Consider the following 18,418-nt stretch of genomic DNA (forward strand, 5'->3'; position numbering starts at 1 on the left):
ATCCTGGCTACTAGGGAGGCTGACATCATGGCTTAAAAGGTAGCATAGGCAAGAAAGTCAAGACTCCTCCAATTAAGAGCCAGAAAGTTGGAACTAAGAATAGATAATTTCCAAAGTGAATGCCAAGAAGCAAAAATGGGTGAGGTAATAGGTGTGTGGGCACACAGATGTGTATTAAGTAAAAAAAAAATGTGGGAGAACAATTGGGGCGGGTGTGACATTGACCTTACATGCCACCTTACTTAAAGGACTGCAGAACAATTTGTACTTAAAAGAATGAGTTGCCTACACTGTAGGCACTGTTTACAGAATTGTTACCAAGCAGGCTCCATTATTTCCAGCAGGTTGAGTAAATGTACAAAGTGCAAGTACAAAGCACAGGAAAGGGATCTTGGGATAAATCTAGCAATATATATATATTTTTTTTGGTCGGTCATGGGGCTTGAACTCTGGGCCTGGGAGCTGTCCCTCAGCTCGAACTCAAGGCAAGCGCTCTACCACTTGAGCTACAGCACCACTTCCGGTTTTCTGGTGGTTTTTATTGGAGATAGGAGTCTCAGTCTCTCCTGCCTGGGCTGGCTTTGAACCTCGATCCTCAGATCTCAGCCTCCTGAGTAGCTAGGATTACAGGCGTGAGCCTCTAGCAATATTTTTTAAAAAATGTTTAAAAATTTAAGAATGAAGTTCAAGAACATTAACCATTAGACTTGTTGCTTCTAGTATTTCAAAGGAATTTAAATTATGTTAATTGGAATTCTTACCCACACTGGAATAGAGCTTTGGAATGAAAATGATCCAAAACTTATATGGGGCTCTGATTGTGCTGGTTGAGAAAGGTTTCTTAGGGCTTCTGGAGTTTCAATCTTCAGTGATTTCTCAAAATAGTTTTCAGTTGAAGTTCCCATCTCTGCTGTTCTTACATGCAATTGTGAGTCAATATCTTCAACATGGGCATTTGTAGGCAAACTACGGATTGCACTTTTATCATCTTTGAATTCTGGACTTTGTAATATTGTGACAATCTGTCTTTTGGACAGTTCTTGGAAATCCAGTCTGCCTTCACTTTCTAGTTTTATTGAACACTCACTTGAGATAGAGCCACATGGAGTGCTATGCTGTACAAGCAACTGATCGAACACGCCAGCATCAGATGAACTGTAGGTTGAACTGGAATTTCCTACACAAAGCTGAAAATGAACACTTTTCTTATTTTGTATAATTTCAGTCTGTTCAGAGGGAGACTTTTCATTTTCCATGTCTTGGGAAGAATCTCTTGCTTCAATGCTAACAATACTTGGAAGATCCGCATGCTGGCTCCCCTCCTGGGAAGAAATTTCTGGCAGAAGCTGTGGAATAGGTTCTTCAGATCCTACATTACAAAATTTAAAAAATACGTCTTATACATTCTGCAATTGATGCATAGTCCCTACAAATTTTTTTGTTGTTGGTTAAGGGGCTTGAATTCTGGGCCTGGGTGTTGTCCCTGAGCTTTTTAGCTCAAAGGCTAATGATCTACCACTTTGAGCCACAGTGCCACTTAGGTTTTCTCATGGTTAATTGGAGATAAAAGTCTCAGATTTTCCTGCCTGGGCTGGCTTTGAACTGTTATTCTAGGATCTCAGCCTCCTGAGTAGTTATGATTACAGGCATGAGTCACCAGCACTCAGCACAAGGTTTGTACAATTTTATGAGCAAAGATTGCTATAGATAAATAAGAAAGATGAGCATAATGGTTTCCAATGAATTCTACAGCTTACGTATTTGCAAGTATTTCTAAATAAAAATATATTCAACACAATGCAGATTTTCTCCCTATGGAAGTGAGTACACTTGAAATAGAATGCACGTAATGTCTCTACATGTGTATACCTAGATGTAACAAATACATAATCTGTGATAAAGATCTTGAAAGAGTTACAAGGGTTGAAGTGCAGAATCTCAATGGGAACTTTTGTACTTTTTAATGAAAATCAGTACTGTAAAAATTTAAATCAAGTATAAACATAGATACGTGTGATATGCTGCTCTTTTTTGCTTATGGCTGAAGCTCTACTACTTGAGCCACACTCTCACTTCCAGGTTTTTGCTGGTTAGGGTAAGAATCTCACAAATATGTCTGTCTGGGCTGATTCTGAACCTTGACCCTCAGATCTCAGCCTTTCCAGGTTCAAGTATGTGTGTATGTGTGTGCTTGCATGCATCTGTCACCTAATCTTGGGACTTGAACTGAGAGCCTGCCTGTCCCTGAGCTTTTATACTTTTTTGCAGCTATACTTTTTGGTGGTGGTTAACTCCAGTTAAAGAGTCTTACAGACTTTGCTGGCTGGGCTGGCTTGTAACTGCAATTCTCAGATCTCAGCCTCCTTGGTTGCTAGGATGCTAGGATAAGAGGCATGAACCACTGGTGCCCTGCTGAGAGTGTGTGTGTATTTTTTAAAAATTTTGAATAAATATACCTTTAATACTGAGGACAAATGTGCAGGCAAAGAAGTATCCAGGAATAATACCTAAGGAGAAGAGCCTGGTTCTTTTTTTGGTCGTTGGTGGGGCTTGAACTTTGGGCCTGGGTGCTGTCCCTGAGCTCTTCAGCTCAAGGTGAGCACTCTACCACTTGAGCCACAGTGCCATTTCCTAATCCCTAAGGAAATGATGAAAAGGAACTATAAAGTACTGAGTTTTAACTTTTTCTATGATGTACATACCCTCAGTGTTTTCTGCAGCAAAACTAGAAGTTGCAGTATGAGCCAAGTTAGCGTCAGGTTGCTGGCTTAGCCTTGTATTAGGAAAAGAATGTAAGTGGGTCTGCCTCAGTGCTGTAAAAGAAACTGTACTTCTGGATGATACAGTAGCATGGTGTCTTTCAGATGAGGTACCTATGGTCTGTCAGAAACAGAAAAAGCTTGAAATAGCCAAATCAACTTCATATTATTTTTAAGTGCCAATATTGAGCAATTTCAGTTAGCTTTTTAATTTTTAAACTGTTTACTTATTTTTGCCAGTCCAGGGGCTTGAACTCAGGACCTTGGCACTGTACCTGAGCTTCTTTTGCTCAAGACTAGCACTCTACTACTTGGGCCACAGTACCAGTTCTGGCTTTTTCTGTTCAAGTGGTACTGAGGAATGGAACCCGGGAATTCATGCACGCTAGGCGAGCACTCTACCACTGAGCCATATTCCAAGCCCACACCAATGCAGAGATTTTTCCATCTTGCCTCCACATCAGAACCAATTGGGAGCTTTAAAAAAGTAAATTAGTGCAGTGATTTAATTGGCCTAGGGTATAGTGTCAGTATTAGGACTTTTCTTTTTGGAGGGGGAGTCATTTGAATTTAAAGGCTCATGCTTGCTAGGCACTTGAGCCATACCCACAGTCCATTTTTTGCATTAGTTTTCAGACAGGGTCAATATTTGCTAGGAGCCAGCCATTGACTGCCATTCTTCTAACCTGAAGCCTCCTAAACAGCTGGAATTACAGATACATACAACCATACTTGGTAGGTGGTTCACATGGGATCTTGCCAAGTTACCCTTGAGCAAAAAGAGCTCAGGGACAGTGCCCAGACCCTGAGTTTAAGCCTGATGACTGACCCCCCTCCCTCCAAAAAAAAATTTTTTTTCTATAAAAGAAAACAACTTGGGCCAAGCGTCGGTGGCTCACACCTGTAATCCTAGCTACTTAGGAGGCTGAGATCTGAGAATTGCGGTTCAAAGCCAGCCTTGGCAGTTAAGTTCCATGAGATTCTTATTTCCAATAAACGACTCAAAACCCAGAAGTGGCGTTGTAGCTAAAGTGGTAGAGTGCTAATCTGGAGCTGAAGAGCTGAGAGACAGTGCCTAGGCCCAGAGGTCAAGCCCCATGACCACACACCAAAAACAAACAAACATATATATACATATATATATATATATATATGTATATATATATATATACACGTATGTATGTATGTATGTATGTACAATACAATGTGGGGCTGGGGAAAGTGGCTTAGTGGTAGATTGCTTGCCTAGCATGCGTGAAGCGCTGGGTTCAATTCCGCAGTACCCCATAAACAGAAAAGGCCAGAAGTGGTGCTGTGGCTCAAGTAGTACAGAGCTAGCCTTGAGCACAGAGAGGCTCAAGGACAGTGCCCAGGCATTGAGTTCAAGCTCCAGGACTGGCAAAAAACAACAACAACAACAAAAAACTCAACCAAAACAAAAGAACCAAACTTGTTCTTTTGCAATGGAGCATTTACTTTAATATACCTGGTAAAAGTTGCTGTTGTCTTGAGAAATCCCTGAAGGTGAGAAATCAAAATCTGTATGTGGCTTTAAGGGCTGAAAGAGCTGACGATGCAAATTTGGGAAAACAAATTCCAATTCTGGAAAGTCAAGGTCAACTGTTGGTATTTTTGAGAGAGAGAGAGAGAGAGAGAGAGAAAGATAATTTTTGTTTTCATTGTAAAGCCCAGGAAAAGAGTACAGAGACATAATCATTCAAAAAAAAAAATAGCTAACTCTAGTTCACCAAAGCCATTTCTTTTTTTTTTCCCTCCACAATCAACAGATGCTTTTAAATTAAGTCCTATTATGACTGTTTTCAGGTATAGAGAACACAAATATTCTCAGTGTCCAGAATTTTTGACAAATATAAATTTCTATTTCCAGTTCCCAAACCTTCTAAGGGGTATAGTGCTCATTACTTTTTTTTCTTTTAAATAAACTTTTCTGATCTTACACAGTTCACTTTAGGATTAATGATTTTAAAAAAGATGAAAAGGAAAGATTCACTCTGGTATGCAGAGGACTTCACAGGTCCTATCTTATTTAATCCCTAGCATCCTTTTATGGAAGATGGATTGATTTCACTTGCTCCCCTGGTCTCATGGCTAGGAAATGGTCTAACTCTGAATTGAATATAGGCCTCTCTGATTTTCTGTTGTTGTTGTTGTTGTTGGTTGTGGGGCCTGAACTCTGGGTGTGGACACTGTCCCTCAGCTCTTCAGCTCAAGGCTAGCACTCTATCACTTGAACCACAGAGACACTTTCAGCTTTTTCTGCTTATGTGGTGCTTAGGAATTGAACCCAGGGCCTCATGCATGCAAGGCAAGCACTCTACCACTGAGCCACCTTCCCAGCCCTGGCCTCTCTGATTTTTAAGCTGGAAGTGAAAAGGCTAAACATCTCATTTACCTCTTCATGTAAATCTGGTACTAAGTTCAGTACTTTTCTCACTAAATGCTCTCAATATTTTCTGTGGTATAACTGTGCTGCAGCAGACCATACACATATATGCAGCTCAAATAATACTAAAAAGGATGAAATGTGAAAAGGTAAAAATAATTTATGTAAAAGTATTCCTTTAAAATTTTACCGCACAAGTCTGTTTTTTCAGGTATCAGATTTACTTCCTTTATGCAATTGTCTGTGTTCTGCTGAGATTCTGTGTGACCAGAAGTAAATTCTTCCAATAGAGACTTATGAAGATCTGAAGAGTTCTGCTGCTGCTGAGAGGTATAAATTACTTGTGTTGAAGGAACTACAGAACTTAAAATATCTGTTTCCTCTTGTTTAATGGTAGACTCTTGTTCCTGACAGTCCAAGAATGACTCTGAAAAATGAATTTAATGAATTAATTTAAATGAATTAACACTTACTTTTAATTGCGTAAGTAGTTCATTAGAAACATTCTGGTACAGAGGCATGGCAATATACATTGCTAAGAGATGAACATTACCAAGAAATCTGTTCAGACAGATTACCAAGAGGGAAAATGTCAGACTAGCAAGTGTTTCACAAAGGATTTACAGAACATCCTGTGACTTCCAGTCATTTTTAGGATACTATATTGTCTAATATACTATTCATCACCAAAACTTTCCTTTTGGAACCTAAACTGCTTAAACTTAAACTGTTTTAAAGGAAAAGTAATGCTACTCCCAACATTATGCTCGAACTGGTCTTTCAATTTGTTTACATAGTTTGATGATGTTACCTGTGTCTATAAGGCTCAAATCTGTGTTTTCATAACTTAAAAAGCTACCAGTAGAAAGAGTCACTGAAGATGGCTCATGAGAAATATCTTGTGTTTCAGTCTAAAAATTAAAGGGAAATATTAGATATTAGACCATGATGTATCAAGCAATATCTACAAAAACTCATCAATCTCTGTAGCTGTCACTTCTGAGCTCAGGTCAAGTGTAGAAACCTTCATTGTTACAATGGTCAGTATTAAAATTTTTTCATCATTGCTCAGAAATGATTAGCTTCTCATTCATTCATTCACTCTCACAGACACACACACAGACATACACACACACACACATCTTTATTATTTTGTGGTTTTGCTTCTCAGAATTAAAGAGATCATGCATCAGGTAGACTGGTAGATCTTCTGATGCTCAGATTTGGCTATTTTCATCATTGATCTACTATAATAAAAGCAGACCTCAGATAACAGACTTCAATTTTTCAGGAAACTAGAGAATATAAACCAAAAAAACAGTAAATGTGAAGACATTACTAACCTTATTATCTGGCTGCACAACTGGCATCACATGTATGCACTCTTCTCCTTCCATAGCATAGCTTAATACTGCATGATTTTCAACATCAGATCCCTTGACCTTGACTAAAACTGATTTTGAAATTCAAAATGAGAGTAGGGTAGATTAGGGCAAATCAAATTCTCAGCAACAAGTCATCATTCTCTTCTTTCCTACAATTAAGTTTAACATTTTGGCTTTGTAAAGTTGCCTTATCTTAGACTAGAGGAAAGAAATACATTTATTCTGTTTGCCTATCTTTGTGCCAGTATGGGGGCTTGAACTCAGGGCCAAGGCATTCTTTTTTTTTTTTGTCGGTCATGGGTCCTGAGCTCTGGGCCTGGGCACTGTCCCTCAGCTCTTCAGCTCATGGCCAGCGCTCTACTACTTGAGCCACAGAGCCACTTCAGGCTTTTTCTGCTTATGTGGTGCTGAGGAATCAAACCCAGGGCCTCATGCATGCAAGGCAAGCACTCTACCTCTGAGCCATCTTCCCAGCCCCAAGGCATTCTTTATCTTTTTTTAAGTAAGGTTGATCCTCTTGAGCCATTGCTCCACTTCCAGCTTTCTGCTAGTTAACTGGAGAAAAAAAACCCACAACTAAGAAACTACTTGTCACTCTTACTCCTTGAATAAAGCACTTTAAAAATATATAACTATTAGGGGTAAACACATCTAACTAGTGGGAAATCCTTTTGTCATTGTACTGTGAAGCAAAAAGGATAACAAAAGAACAGTATAACTCAAATATGAGAAAAATGCATATGAGACACTGAAGAAAAACACCAAAGTGGGCTGGGAAGATGGCTCAGTCGTAGAATGCTTGCCTTGCATGCATGAGGCCCTGGGTTCGATTTCTCAGCACCACATAAGCAAAAAGAAAAAAGTTGGAAGTGGTGCTGTGGCTCAAGTGGTAGAGTGCTAGCCTTGAGCTGAAGAGCTGAGGGATAGCGCCCAGGCCCAGAGTTCAGGCTCCACGACCAGACCCCCTTCCCCCCAAAAAAGAAAAAAACACCAAAGTGTAATTATTAGTGATCAGACACTTATTTTACATGTTGCCCAAAGGTAAACCTAAAATATCCTGAGTTAGCCAGGTGCCAGTAGCTCATGCCTATAATCCTAGCAACTCAGGAGGCTGAGATCTGAGAATCAAGGTTAGAAGCCAGCCTAGGAAGACAAGAGATTCTATTTCTAGCTAATCAGAAAAAAGCCAAGTGGAAGAACACTAGTTGTGAGCAAAAAGAAAGTTAAGTAAAAGTAGAAGGCCCTTAATTCAAGCCACAGTACCAGCATACAAATGAGAGAGAGAGAGACAGAGACAGACAGAGACAGAGATAGAGACAGAGAGAAGGAAGGGAAGGAAGAAAGAAGAGGAGAAGGGAGGGGAGGAAGATCCTTCCAACTCAATTCTCTGAAGTTCTTTAACTGCAGTTATATGCCACTAAAACTGAGGGCCCTGTGCATGCTAAGCAATCACTTTTCACCGAACTATACCTGAAATGTTTTCTACATTCAGAGTATAGATGCTGCCATTTCTAATTAAATTTCACATACAAAAATTATACCTCTTCACCAATTATACCCAGGAGTTTTGAATTTGAGAAATTTCACTAAGACACACAACTACCTGTGGCTCTGAAAGTGAATAAAATTAAAACTAAATTTCTGTATTACCATTGCCATGATATTATGAGAGATCACATATATATATATATATTTAAATGGATGCTCTCTACATAAATGCATACACATCTACAAACCTAAGTGTGTATGTGTCTACATATTCATTTATAAAATATATATTATGCTTAATTGAGGAAAAACTAATAGCAAGTATTACTAACCTTCAAGTACTATTCTAGTTCATTTTTTCTATAATTCATGCCTTACATAGTTCATGTGAGAATATATATACACATATATATTCTTTATGTTAAAATATTGCTTTCTTACAAAAGCTAAGGGTATAGAGCTTGAAGTCAGTAATTCTATCTAAAGGGCTACTAAGAAAACAGTGGGAAGAGCTGGGCACCAGTGGCTCATGCCTGTAATCCTAGCTACTCAGGAGGCTGAGATCTGAGGATCACAGTTCAAAGCCAGGCAGGGAAGGAAAGTGTATGAGACACTTATCTCCAATTAACCACTAGAAAACTGGAAGTGGCACTGTGTCTCAAGTGGTAGAGTGCTTGCCTTGAGCTGAAGAGCTGAGGGACAGTGCCCAGGCCCAGAGTTCAAGTCCCAGGATGGGGGTGGGGGTGGGGGGAGAGTGTGAGATACTGCAGACTAGCATAAAGGGGCAGGGGGAATGGAGTTTTAGTAGCAAAACGAAGGCCTTAATAAAATACTCAAATGCAAACAAAACCATGAATAAATATTGTCTAAAACACAAAATGATCAAGAATCCCCTTCTTGCACATTAGTACAGCACCTGCTGCTGTTTACCTCACTTTATTCTTGCTAATTCATGGAAACGAATTACTTGGCTACCTACTAACAGAACTACCCTCACTTCCTGATAACACTAACACTTCCTAATAACAATACTGATAAAGAAAGTCTTGTTTGAGCTTTCCTCCAAATCATCTAATATAAGCAAAGTCATATATAGTTGTCCCTTCATGTTCAAATGTGACTGGTGGGCTGGGAAGGTGGCTCAGTGGTAGAGTGTTTGCCTTGTATGCATAAGGCCCTGGGTTCAATTCCTTAGCACCACATAAGCAGAAAAAGCTGCAAGTGGCGCTATGGCTCAAGTGGTAGAGTGCTCCCCTTGAGCTGAAGAGCTGAGGGACAGCGTCCAGGCCCAGAGTTCAGGCCCCACGACCAGCCACAAAAAATAAAAACAAAAAACAAAAAACAAATCAAAAGTGACAGATTCTATGACCCTGTAAATAGCAAGCACCTCATAAAAAGGGTATGTCATTTGGAAATCTTTACCTTACATACTTCCTCCCCCGTACTTTAATCATCTTTATATTACTTAAAATACATAATTCTTCAAAGAAAAAAGCCTGAACATATCTAGTAGCACATGCAAATTTTTTTTTGTTGTTGTTCCTTTGACAGTGCTGGGAATTGAATTCAGGGTGTTGGGCATGCTGGGTAAATGCTCTAACACTGAACTACACTCCCACCATTTTAAATTATTTTTAATCTTCAAGTGATTGAATCCACAGATACAGAAACTTTAAATGCAGAGAGATGGCTCTAAGTTTTAATACCTTTTTACTGAGGTGTTTCATGTTTGCCCTTGGTGTAAAAAACCTAAGCTCTGCTCCTGTAGTCCTTGACTACAGGACATAGATAGAACAAAAGTAAAATTCAACCTAAAAATATAAAGTTTTATTGTAAAACGTCAAAAGTTTTAATGTACTAAATTATATCTATCTATCTATCTATCTATCTATCTATCTATCTATCTATCTATCTATCTATCTACCTATCTATCTATTTTTAAACTGGAGCTTAAACTCAGGGCCTGGGCGCTGTCCCTGAGCTTTTCTTGTTCAAGGCTAGCACTCTACAACCTGAGCCACAGGTTCATTTCCTGAAGTGATATCTTTTACAGTTACTCCCAACTGCAATTTCAAAAAGACACAATTTTTTCCCTCTATAAACCCTCAAAAAGACTGTCTCTCATCTCATTCTATTAAACTATAGGTATAACTAAGATATAAATGATAGACATAACAGGCTAAAATAAAAAGAATTTAAATGAAAATTTAAGATATTTAAAAGATAGATTACAAATAGTAAAGCAGTACTAGAAATATGCCTTGTGGGGTCAGTATGCAATATTGCACACAAAAGAGCGTGGTGTATGCATGTATAAATTCAGAGTTAAGAAAATTAACAATGATTGTTAGTAGGTAGTAGGACTTATAATTATTTTTATTTGCCCAAATAATTACAAATAAACCTAAAGCAGCTCATTTAGAATACCATACAATTTAAAAAATATTTCATAATAATATATTAAATATGGACTGTTACAAGTAGTCTTTAACACAAAATCTGGGGCTGAGAATGTGGCTTAGTGATAGTGCTTGCCTAGCATGCCTGAAGCCCTGGGTTTGATTCTTCATTACCACATAAAGAGAAAAGGCTGGAAGTGGCATTATGGCCCAAGTGGTAGAGAGCTGGCCTTGAGCAAAAGAAGCTCAGGAACAGTGCCTAGGCCCTTAGTTCAAGCCCCAGGACTGACAAAAACAAAAATAACACAAAATCTATAGAGCTGCTAACCGTATCAAACTCTTACCCTTATTACTTCCTACTGGTATTTATTTAATGAAGCAATTAAAAGCAAAATTACTTGTTTTCCTAGTAAACTTCAGACATAATAATGATTATTAAAAAATCTATAATGTGTGAGTACTAACAGAAAGCAAAACCTAGTCCTTGAAACAAATAACCCTGTATTAATAACGATGGCCATTTTAGGTAAGTTGCTATGCATAGAGCACAGAGCATGCATGTGCTACCATAGTCTCATTCCTAACCGTCACTGAGGTTACTTACCACTAACAATAATTACAGTTCCAATTTCAGTCCCAGTTCCAACTTAATTCTCACCTGCTCCATCAGTGATAGCGTCACTTCTGATGTTCTCCTGCACAGACGGCTGATGACAAACAAATGCATTCTGGGCAGGTGGGCTCTTAAGGAAATTTTGTTCTCGGCTTATTGAGACTCTCATGGGGTCTCTGTCTTCAAAAATATTTAGTTTATCTGAGAAGAAAATTGATTCCTTAGATTTGTACAATGCATTAAAACAAAAATGTCAATTTAGATACAAAGGGAAAATGTAAGAACTTAAAAGCAACAAAACAATAATGGCTTATTATTCACAGACTTTTTAGTTATTGTCAGTTTTACAAGTCTTTAAGGATGCTCCTATTTCCTAACATCAGATTATACTTCATACTGACTAATCACAGGAAAGAAAAAAGCCTGGATAATCTACTAATCCCAAGTCATATTTTAAGATATACCATACATGAATAATATGTATTATGTTCAAGATACAGCCACAACTAATCTGTGATATACATCAATATACAGGCTTAGAAGGATAATTAGGAAGGCATAAGGGAAGAAGAATTCATGGAGCTCTAATGTTCCAGTTCATGACCTAGGTGATCCTTATGTGGCTGTTTCAGCTGTGGACCTGAATCCAGTGATTTATCTTGTAAGTTTATCTAAACAAAACACTGAAATAAACTAAGACTCACACACTTCTCTGAATGAGAACACAAAAAAGAACAAATGCCAAATCCCACAAAAAAGTTGGGAATTAAAGGTACCAAGTATTACAAAAAGAAGCTATTCATCTTCAGGAACGGAAAACAGGGAGTACTGCTAAGCTCACTCACTGCCTATTCCTAGCTATTCAGGAGGCTACTTGAAAATTGCAGTTTGTAATCAGCCAGAGCAGACAAATACGCAAGACTCATGTCCACTAACTTTCAAAAGGGTGGAAGTGGCTCAAGTGGTAGAGCAGCAGCTGTGAGCAAAAAAGCGGAGAGCTAGAGTCCCTGAGGTCAAGTCCGAATACTGGAAATATTGTTAAAGTAAGTCATAATTGTAAAATACAGAGAGACAGAGAGCTGTGAAATTAGTGAAAGTGGAAAAGTAACAACGGAAGAAAAAAGAATTGAGTCACATCTTAAACAGATTTAGAAGGTAGATATGAAAGACGGCAGAAGGAACAAGAATGTCAGAATATGGGATATAACAATCACTTCTGTCTGTAAATTGCTTCCCTCCTATACATAAAAAAGTGGTCACCTAATATTTCAAGGAGTCACCTAACACCACTTCTTTAATTACAAGGGTTTTTGTCCCCCCCCTTTGTCCCCCCCCCCCCCCCCGGTTGGTCATGGGGCTTGAACTCTGGGCCTGTATGCTATGCCTCAGCTCTTCATCTCAAGGCAAGCACTCTACTACTTGAGCTACAGCACCACTTAGCAGTTTTCTAATAGTTCATTCGAGATTAAGAGTTTCATGGACTTTCCAGCCAGGGCTGGCTTTGAACCATGATCCTTAGATCTCAGCATTCTGAGTAGCTAGGATTACAGGCCTGAGCCACTGGTGCCCGGCTTTAACTACAAGTTTTGTTTTGTTTTGTTTTCCAAACTACAAGTTTTAAAGACCTATCTAAGAAAAAAGTTCTTTTCTTCTCAAATGTAAAGACTAAGTCTCTTTTGATAAATTTTAGTATCTTAAAAAAACCCAGCAAAATATTAAAATATCATTTATCAAACCACTGGATACCTGGTATAGACGTCCTGCCACTTGCTGGTGATTCTATTTCTTGTATAGCACTAAGTTCATGCTGATTTAAGTTCAGTCCACATTTAACCCTGGCCACAGGTGGCTTTGAGGCTCTTTTACCCAGTTCTTTGTCTAGATGCTCACCTATCAATTCCAAGACAAAATCAGGCACAATAAAGATCTATTAGCACACTGTAAGCTTCTCTTCAACGAGCAAGCTGTAGGGGATGAAAGCAATGAGCAGAACTGCAATAAAATGCACTCATGTTACCCCTTAACTTGGCACTAGAATCTTCTGAAAGCAGCTGATCAGCATCAGCATTGCCCTTGCCTGCATGCAGGTCTTGGATATGAGGAAGCCATTCTCTGAACTGCTCCATCTTCTGTATATTAAGATAATTTTCAATCATGGGCTTACCTGTCTGAAAAGTGGACAGAGGAAAGTAGGGATGACACACCGGGGGGGTCAAGTGGGAATCCACTTATGTTAGAATCTCTACCAAACCAACATCATCCACACAACTACAATTTTATTCACAGATGAAACATGAGGTATGTTCCCAATATTGAAGTTTATCTTCCCATTAAAAGTATCATAACTATGGCCATAACAACTTATGTTTCCTCTGTACTTGGCTATTCTCTGCTTCTCATTTCTATTATTTTTTCTCTATATTAATTCCTAAGACTTAGCTTCTGCTGAACTCGATTCAAACTCAAGTTCAATGACCTCCAACAGTAATATGCACACATTCATACAGGTGAAAACACTTTCCTATGTGAAGAGCTATGAATGTCTGAGTGATCAAGCCAGTCTTTCCAAATATTCAGATGCAAGACCAGCAAGTCTAGTTCTAAATCACCCTACAAATACCTTTATAACAATTCACAGTAATGTAATTAGGAAAAAAGTGGGTGCTAGTTTTAATCACATATAAATATCAATAATGTACTTGTACTACATATAAGGAACACTCATACAAATGTCAACAATTACATAAAGGTCTGCTATGGCATAAGAAAAATTATACCAGTGAGTTACTTTTACAATTTTATCTATATTAAGCTCAAAAATCCTTTTTCCTTCCTTTCTTTTTTTCTTCTTTTGTGGCACTTCTGGGGCTTGAATTCAGGGCCTGGGAGCTGTCCCTGAGCTTCTTTTGCCACTTGAGCCACATTGCTACTTCCAGGTTTTTCTGTTTATGTGGTACTAAGGAACTGAACCCACCCCGGGCTTCATGCTTACTAGGCAAGCACTCTACTACTAAGCCACATTCTCAGACTTTTTTGGTCAGTCTTGGGGCCTGAACTGGGTGCTGTCCCTGAGCTCTTTTTGCTCAAGGCTAGAACTCTACCACTTTGAGCCTCAGCACCACTTCAGATTTTCTAATGGTTAACTGGAGTTAAAGAGTCTCATGGGTTTTGTGTTTGTTTTTGTGTTTGTATGTGCCAACACTAGGCTTGAACTCAAGGCCTTGTGCTCTTACTTGGCTTTTTCACTCAAGGTAGATACTTTACCACTTGAGTCACATATCTAACTTCAGTAAAATCCATAACAAAACTCCATTCCAAATTAGAATCTATGTTCTCACAGGAGATAGAGATGAGTGGTAGAGATCTTGCCTAGCATGCACCAACCCCTGTATTCCAGCTGAGCATAGCAGAGAAAAGAAGAGTTATAAATTTATATTCTTTTTTTTATATTCATTTAAAATTAGGCAGGTTTCAAGTAAACATTTATGAGGTACAGAAATTTTTATTTAAATTTCCCCATTGTTATGGGAGCAGATGAAAGCAGTTAAGGTAAAACTTGTCCTCAAATCACTGAAAAGCAGAGGCCTAGAATTAAAAGGGAGTAAAGTGGCTTAAATATCTGCTAAAATTTTAGGTTTTTAGGTTAAAACATACCTGATGGTCATCATGTTTCTGCAATGTTGTTTGTATATGGTCAAGTAATTCTTCCGGGGCTTTTTGGCTATAATGCAAAACTTCTCTCTGTAGATCCAACTGCTTCTCAAGACTCATGTAATTTTGCTTTAGTAAGATTGGCTGCGAATAAGTCAAAAGTCTCTCTTGAAATCCTGGTATCTCAGAATCACTCGAGGGAGCTTCATGTTCATTTTTAGATGAGTTCAATTTGTAAGTACTTGTATATTTAGCTTCTGCAAAAGGTAGCGGAATAAATGAATGCTCTAGATCCTCAGATAGAAAGGAAGAAGAAAGGGCAAGCTCCGCAGATTCAATTTTGTTAAACTGACTTTCTTTGTTTAACAGCAGCTCTTCTTCGGTGTTCTCATTATGATACACTCTCAAATCACCTTGCTGAGGCAGAAGAGGCTGTGAAGAGCTCAAAAACTTACCATGTAACATGGAGAATTCTGCATTACTGCTGTCGGTTGAGAAAGACTTTTGGGTTCCTTCAGAGCTGGCAACAGGCTGTGCTACCTGGGATGCAAATGAAGAGCTAATCTGCTCAGATGATACCCTTTTCTCCAATTTACATAATTTCTGTAAAAGCAGTTCTTCTTGAACTTCTTGGCCAAAGCGAATGACTTTCCTTTGTATATCTAACTGTTGTTGCAATGTCTTGAAATCACCATGGTGAGCTTGGATAAAATGCTCAGAAGATACTTTTGCCTCAGATTCATGTTGTCTGGGCAATGCTAACTCTTCCTGGGGTTTCTCAATAGAAGGAAAAGAACTTGTCTGTGCATGCAAGTGCTCTTGAAGTGTAATCAAATTATCCTGTTGAGGTAAAGTATGTGATAAACTTAACTGCCTATTAGGCAAAATCAGCATCTCCAAATTACTGGAGGAGGGTGTACTATCAATGTTTGTAGGACAGCATTCTTGGGTTCTTTCAGATTCAGTAAGAGGTAATGAAGCACATGGATGATGTGTTATTAAGAGTGAGGGAGAGATGCCACCCTGCTCAGGAGACACTCTTTCCTTCCAACTCTGCTGGTTCCATGAAAGCATTTCTTCCCTAGCTTCCTGTCTAGCTTGAATGATGCCTTCCCTCTGTGTAGCTAATTTTTCTTGAAGTGCCTTCAAATTATCTTGTTGAGGCTGTATACAATGTGACAGCTGTACAAGCTTGTGCTGTAACGTGGGGATCTGAAAATGTCTTGACGTTTTATTATCACTCTCTATTGAAACTGGCTCCTGGGTTAAACTAGAGTCAGCAGAAGGTAATGATGTAAATGAGTGCTGTTCTATTTGAGGTGTAAACAAAGAAAAACCAGTTTGTTCAGAAGATGTATTATCTTGAGTTTTCTGACTAAAATTTACAAACTCTTTTGGTGTGTCTATGTATTCTTGGTGGTTCTCCAAATTATCTGGTAGAGGTAGCACATGTGAAAATCTTAAAAGTCTTTCCTGGAATCTAGGAATTGCAGAATAATTTAAGGGATCTGTACTGTCACTCTTGATTGACATGAAGTCTTGCAATCTTTCAGATTTAACTACTGGTGATAGCGAAGAGGTGCCACTCTGTTCAGAAGAAATTCTTTTCAATTCAGTTTGTTTGTGTACAAATTCTTGAGATTCTTTTCTAGCTCCAAGTATTATTCTCTGTATGTGTGATTGTTTTTGGAGTGTTGTGAAATTTTCTTGCCCTGGCAAGCTATGCTGTTGGAAGCTAAGAGAAGTACCTTGAAATGCTGGGCTGATCAAATTATCAGAGGGAATTATGCTCTCCTTCTTATATAAATAATGTTTCTGAAATCTAGGCTCAGATTCAGTAGAAGATGGTGAAGTATCTATATGCTGAACTAATACTGGTGAGAATGAAAAACTCATGCGCCCAGGCTCAATGTCCCTCAAATACTTTTGTCTATGTAAAAGTATGTCCACATGAGCATTGTATCTAGCTGGAGGAGTATCTTTCTGTGTAGCCAGCTGTTCTTGGAGTGACTCTGAACTATCATGTAGAGGCAGGAAACTCGAAGATCCATCCTGAGACACTGGGATTTCAGACTGGCTTGAAAGCAACCCTTCCTCATTCTTAGATGAATGTTGTTCCTGGATTTTTCTAGATTTTGTAACAGCAAACGGTAATGAAGTAAACATATGCTGAGCTACTTGATGTGGCTGAGAAGAGGTTGCAGACTGTTCAGAACATAGTCCTCCATCCAAATCACACTGCTCACCTACAAATAAGACTTCCTGAGCTTCCCGTCTAGCCTGTAGGCTATCTTTAACAACATTCAATTCTTTGTGAGGAAATTTTAAATTATTTTGCTGTGATAACATAGGCTGTGAGTAACATATAAGACTATCTTGAAGTTGGGTCACAGGATTGCTTGAGGAAGCTAATGTAGCATTTTTGGCTACAGAAGATTCTTGGGCTCTCGATTCAGCTTTGGAATAAGCCAGTGAAGCAAATGAATCTGCTACAGTTGGGAGGAATAGAGAGAAGCCAATCTGCTCTTCCAACTCCTTCTGTTTATGCAAAAGCAATTGCTCCTGTGCTTCTTGTCTTGCCTGAAGAATATCCTTCTGGAGTTCTAACTGTTCTTGAAGAGCCTTCAAATTACCTTGCTGGGCTGTGATAGTTTCTGAGGATGTCAAAGGCTGATCATGGATCTGGCTGCCTACAGAATGGCTTATACAAACTGCACTTTTGTTTATGGTTGATAAAGGCTCCTGAATTTTTCCAGGGAGAAGAGTAAAAGAATGTTCAGGTACCAGTGGTAGGAATGAAGGAGGTTCAGTGAGCTTAGAAGACGTATTTTCACTGTCCTGTGATACTTGTTGGGAATCTAAAGTTTGAAAAGTTGTTAGCCTAAATGTTTCAGATAGTTCTCTAGCATTTTGTATTCGTGCCCTATCCGATGACAAGGTCCTTGAAAGTATTTGTGACTTATTAGGGACCAACCAGTCTGTCTGTTGTGTTTCAGTTTGAGAGAATTGCCTTACGTGTTCTTGTGAGTCTAAAGACTTATTGGCTAAAATATCTGAAGTGCTTAGTATTTCTGTAGTTTCTACCTGTCTTTGTGGAATATGACTCTGTCTTAGTGGAATGTGACTTGGTCTTAGTGACTGAATATGATCTTGTTTTAATTTGGAGGACTGTATGGGCTGCACGGGCTTGTATTTGTAGGGACTTAACTTTGGGCTCCGACTCTGATCCCAATGTTCTGATACAACAGAATCAGATACCAATGATGTGGTTGACGAAGAAGGGTACTTCCCTTTTAATATTGTTTGATATTCTAGTAACCGTTTCCTGGCAGTTTCAACAGATTGTCTGTGTAACCTATCAAAAACAAGCACAAAACAAGGTTTTTTATTTTTAAATTAAAAAAAAAAAAAGGCTTCACATTCTCAAGTATTTACATACTGAATTTAGCAAAGAGTAATCTAGGATTATATATAATCATGGCAGACAAGGAACACTCCCATTGCCCTTGGAGAAATCAAAATGCTAAGTTCTAAACAAATCCCAGTCAGATGCTTATATAAATCAAATAATTAATCTTGAAGATGTAGCCTACTGTTACACAGAAATTATTATTCTAATACCTGTTTTGCTGTAAGAGTTGCTGTTGATAGTTACGAATCATCTGCCTATGGTTATCCTCATCAGAAATGACAGTGCTTGATGCAGAAGCAATGCCGAC

At 38.6% G+C, this 18,418-nt stretch overlaps 1 protein-coding gene and 2 non-coding genes across 10 annotated transcripts in view; all 3 read right to left on the bottom strand.

The window, feature by feature from the left end:
* The window catches only part of Cep295 (centrosomal protein 295), a 53,075-nt gene that overhangs the window by 1,482 nt on the left and 33,175 nt on the right, over positions 1–18,418 (bottom strand). For 6 of the 8 annotated variants that reach the window (XM_069989506.1, XM_069989507.1, XM_069989511.1 and 3 more), the window contains 11 exons: positions 18,321–18,418; positions 14,703–18,054; positions 13,066–13,216; positions 12,795–12,938; positions 11,094–11,249; positions 6,507–6,616; positions 5,975–6,074; positions 5,354–5,590; positions 4,246–4,379; positions 2,703–2,880; positions 762–1,369 (listed from right to left, as the gene is read on the bottom strand). In XM_069989506.1, coding sequence (XP_069845607.1) covers positions 762–1,369; positions 2,703–2,880; positions 4,246–4,379; positions 5,354–5,590; positions 5,975–6,074; positions 6,507–6,616; positions 11,094–11,249; positions 12,795–12,938; positions 13,066–13,216; positions 14,703–18,054; positions 18,321–18,418 — 5,268 coding nt within the window. Of the gene's footprint in view, positions 1–761; positions 1,370–2,702; positions 2,881–4,245; positions 4,380–5,353; positions 5,591–5,974; positions 6,075–6,506; positions 6,617–11,093; positions 11,250–12,794; positions 12,939–13,065; positions 13,217–14,702; positions 18,055–18,320 lie in introns of those variants that run through there. The other 2 variants (XM_069989509.1, XM_069989513.1) reach the window with 2 other exon arrangements.
* Positions 6,164–6,233, bottom strand: LOC138805007 (small nucleolar RNA U2-30). Its single transcript, XR_011365402.1, has one exon. It is a non-coding gene; the product is annotated as a small nucleolar RNA U2-30 (small nucleolar RNA).
* On the bottom strand, positions 6,329–6,408 carry LOC138805008 (small nucleolar RNA U2-19). The gene has a single exon (XR_011365403.1). It is a non-coding gene; the product is annotated as a small nucleolar RNA U2-19 (small nucleolar RNA).

Source organism: Dipodomys merriami, unplaced genomic scaffold (assembly GCF_024711535.1).
Source record: "Dipodomys merriami isolate MVZ:Mamm:240054 unplaced genomic scaffold, mDipMer1.0.p SCAF_38, whole genome shotgun sequence".
In the NCBI taxonomy this organism is placed as follows: Eukaryota; Metazoa; Chordata; class Mammalia; order Rodentia; family Heteromyidae; genus Dipodomys; species Dipodomys merriami.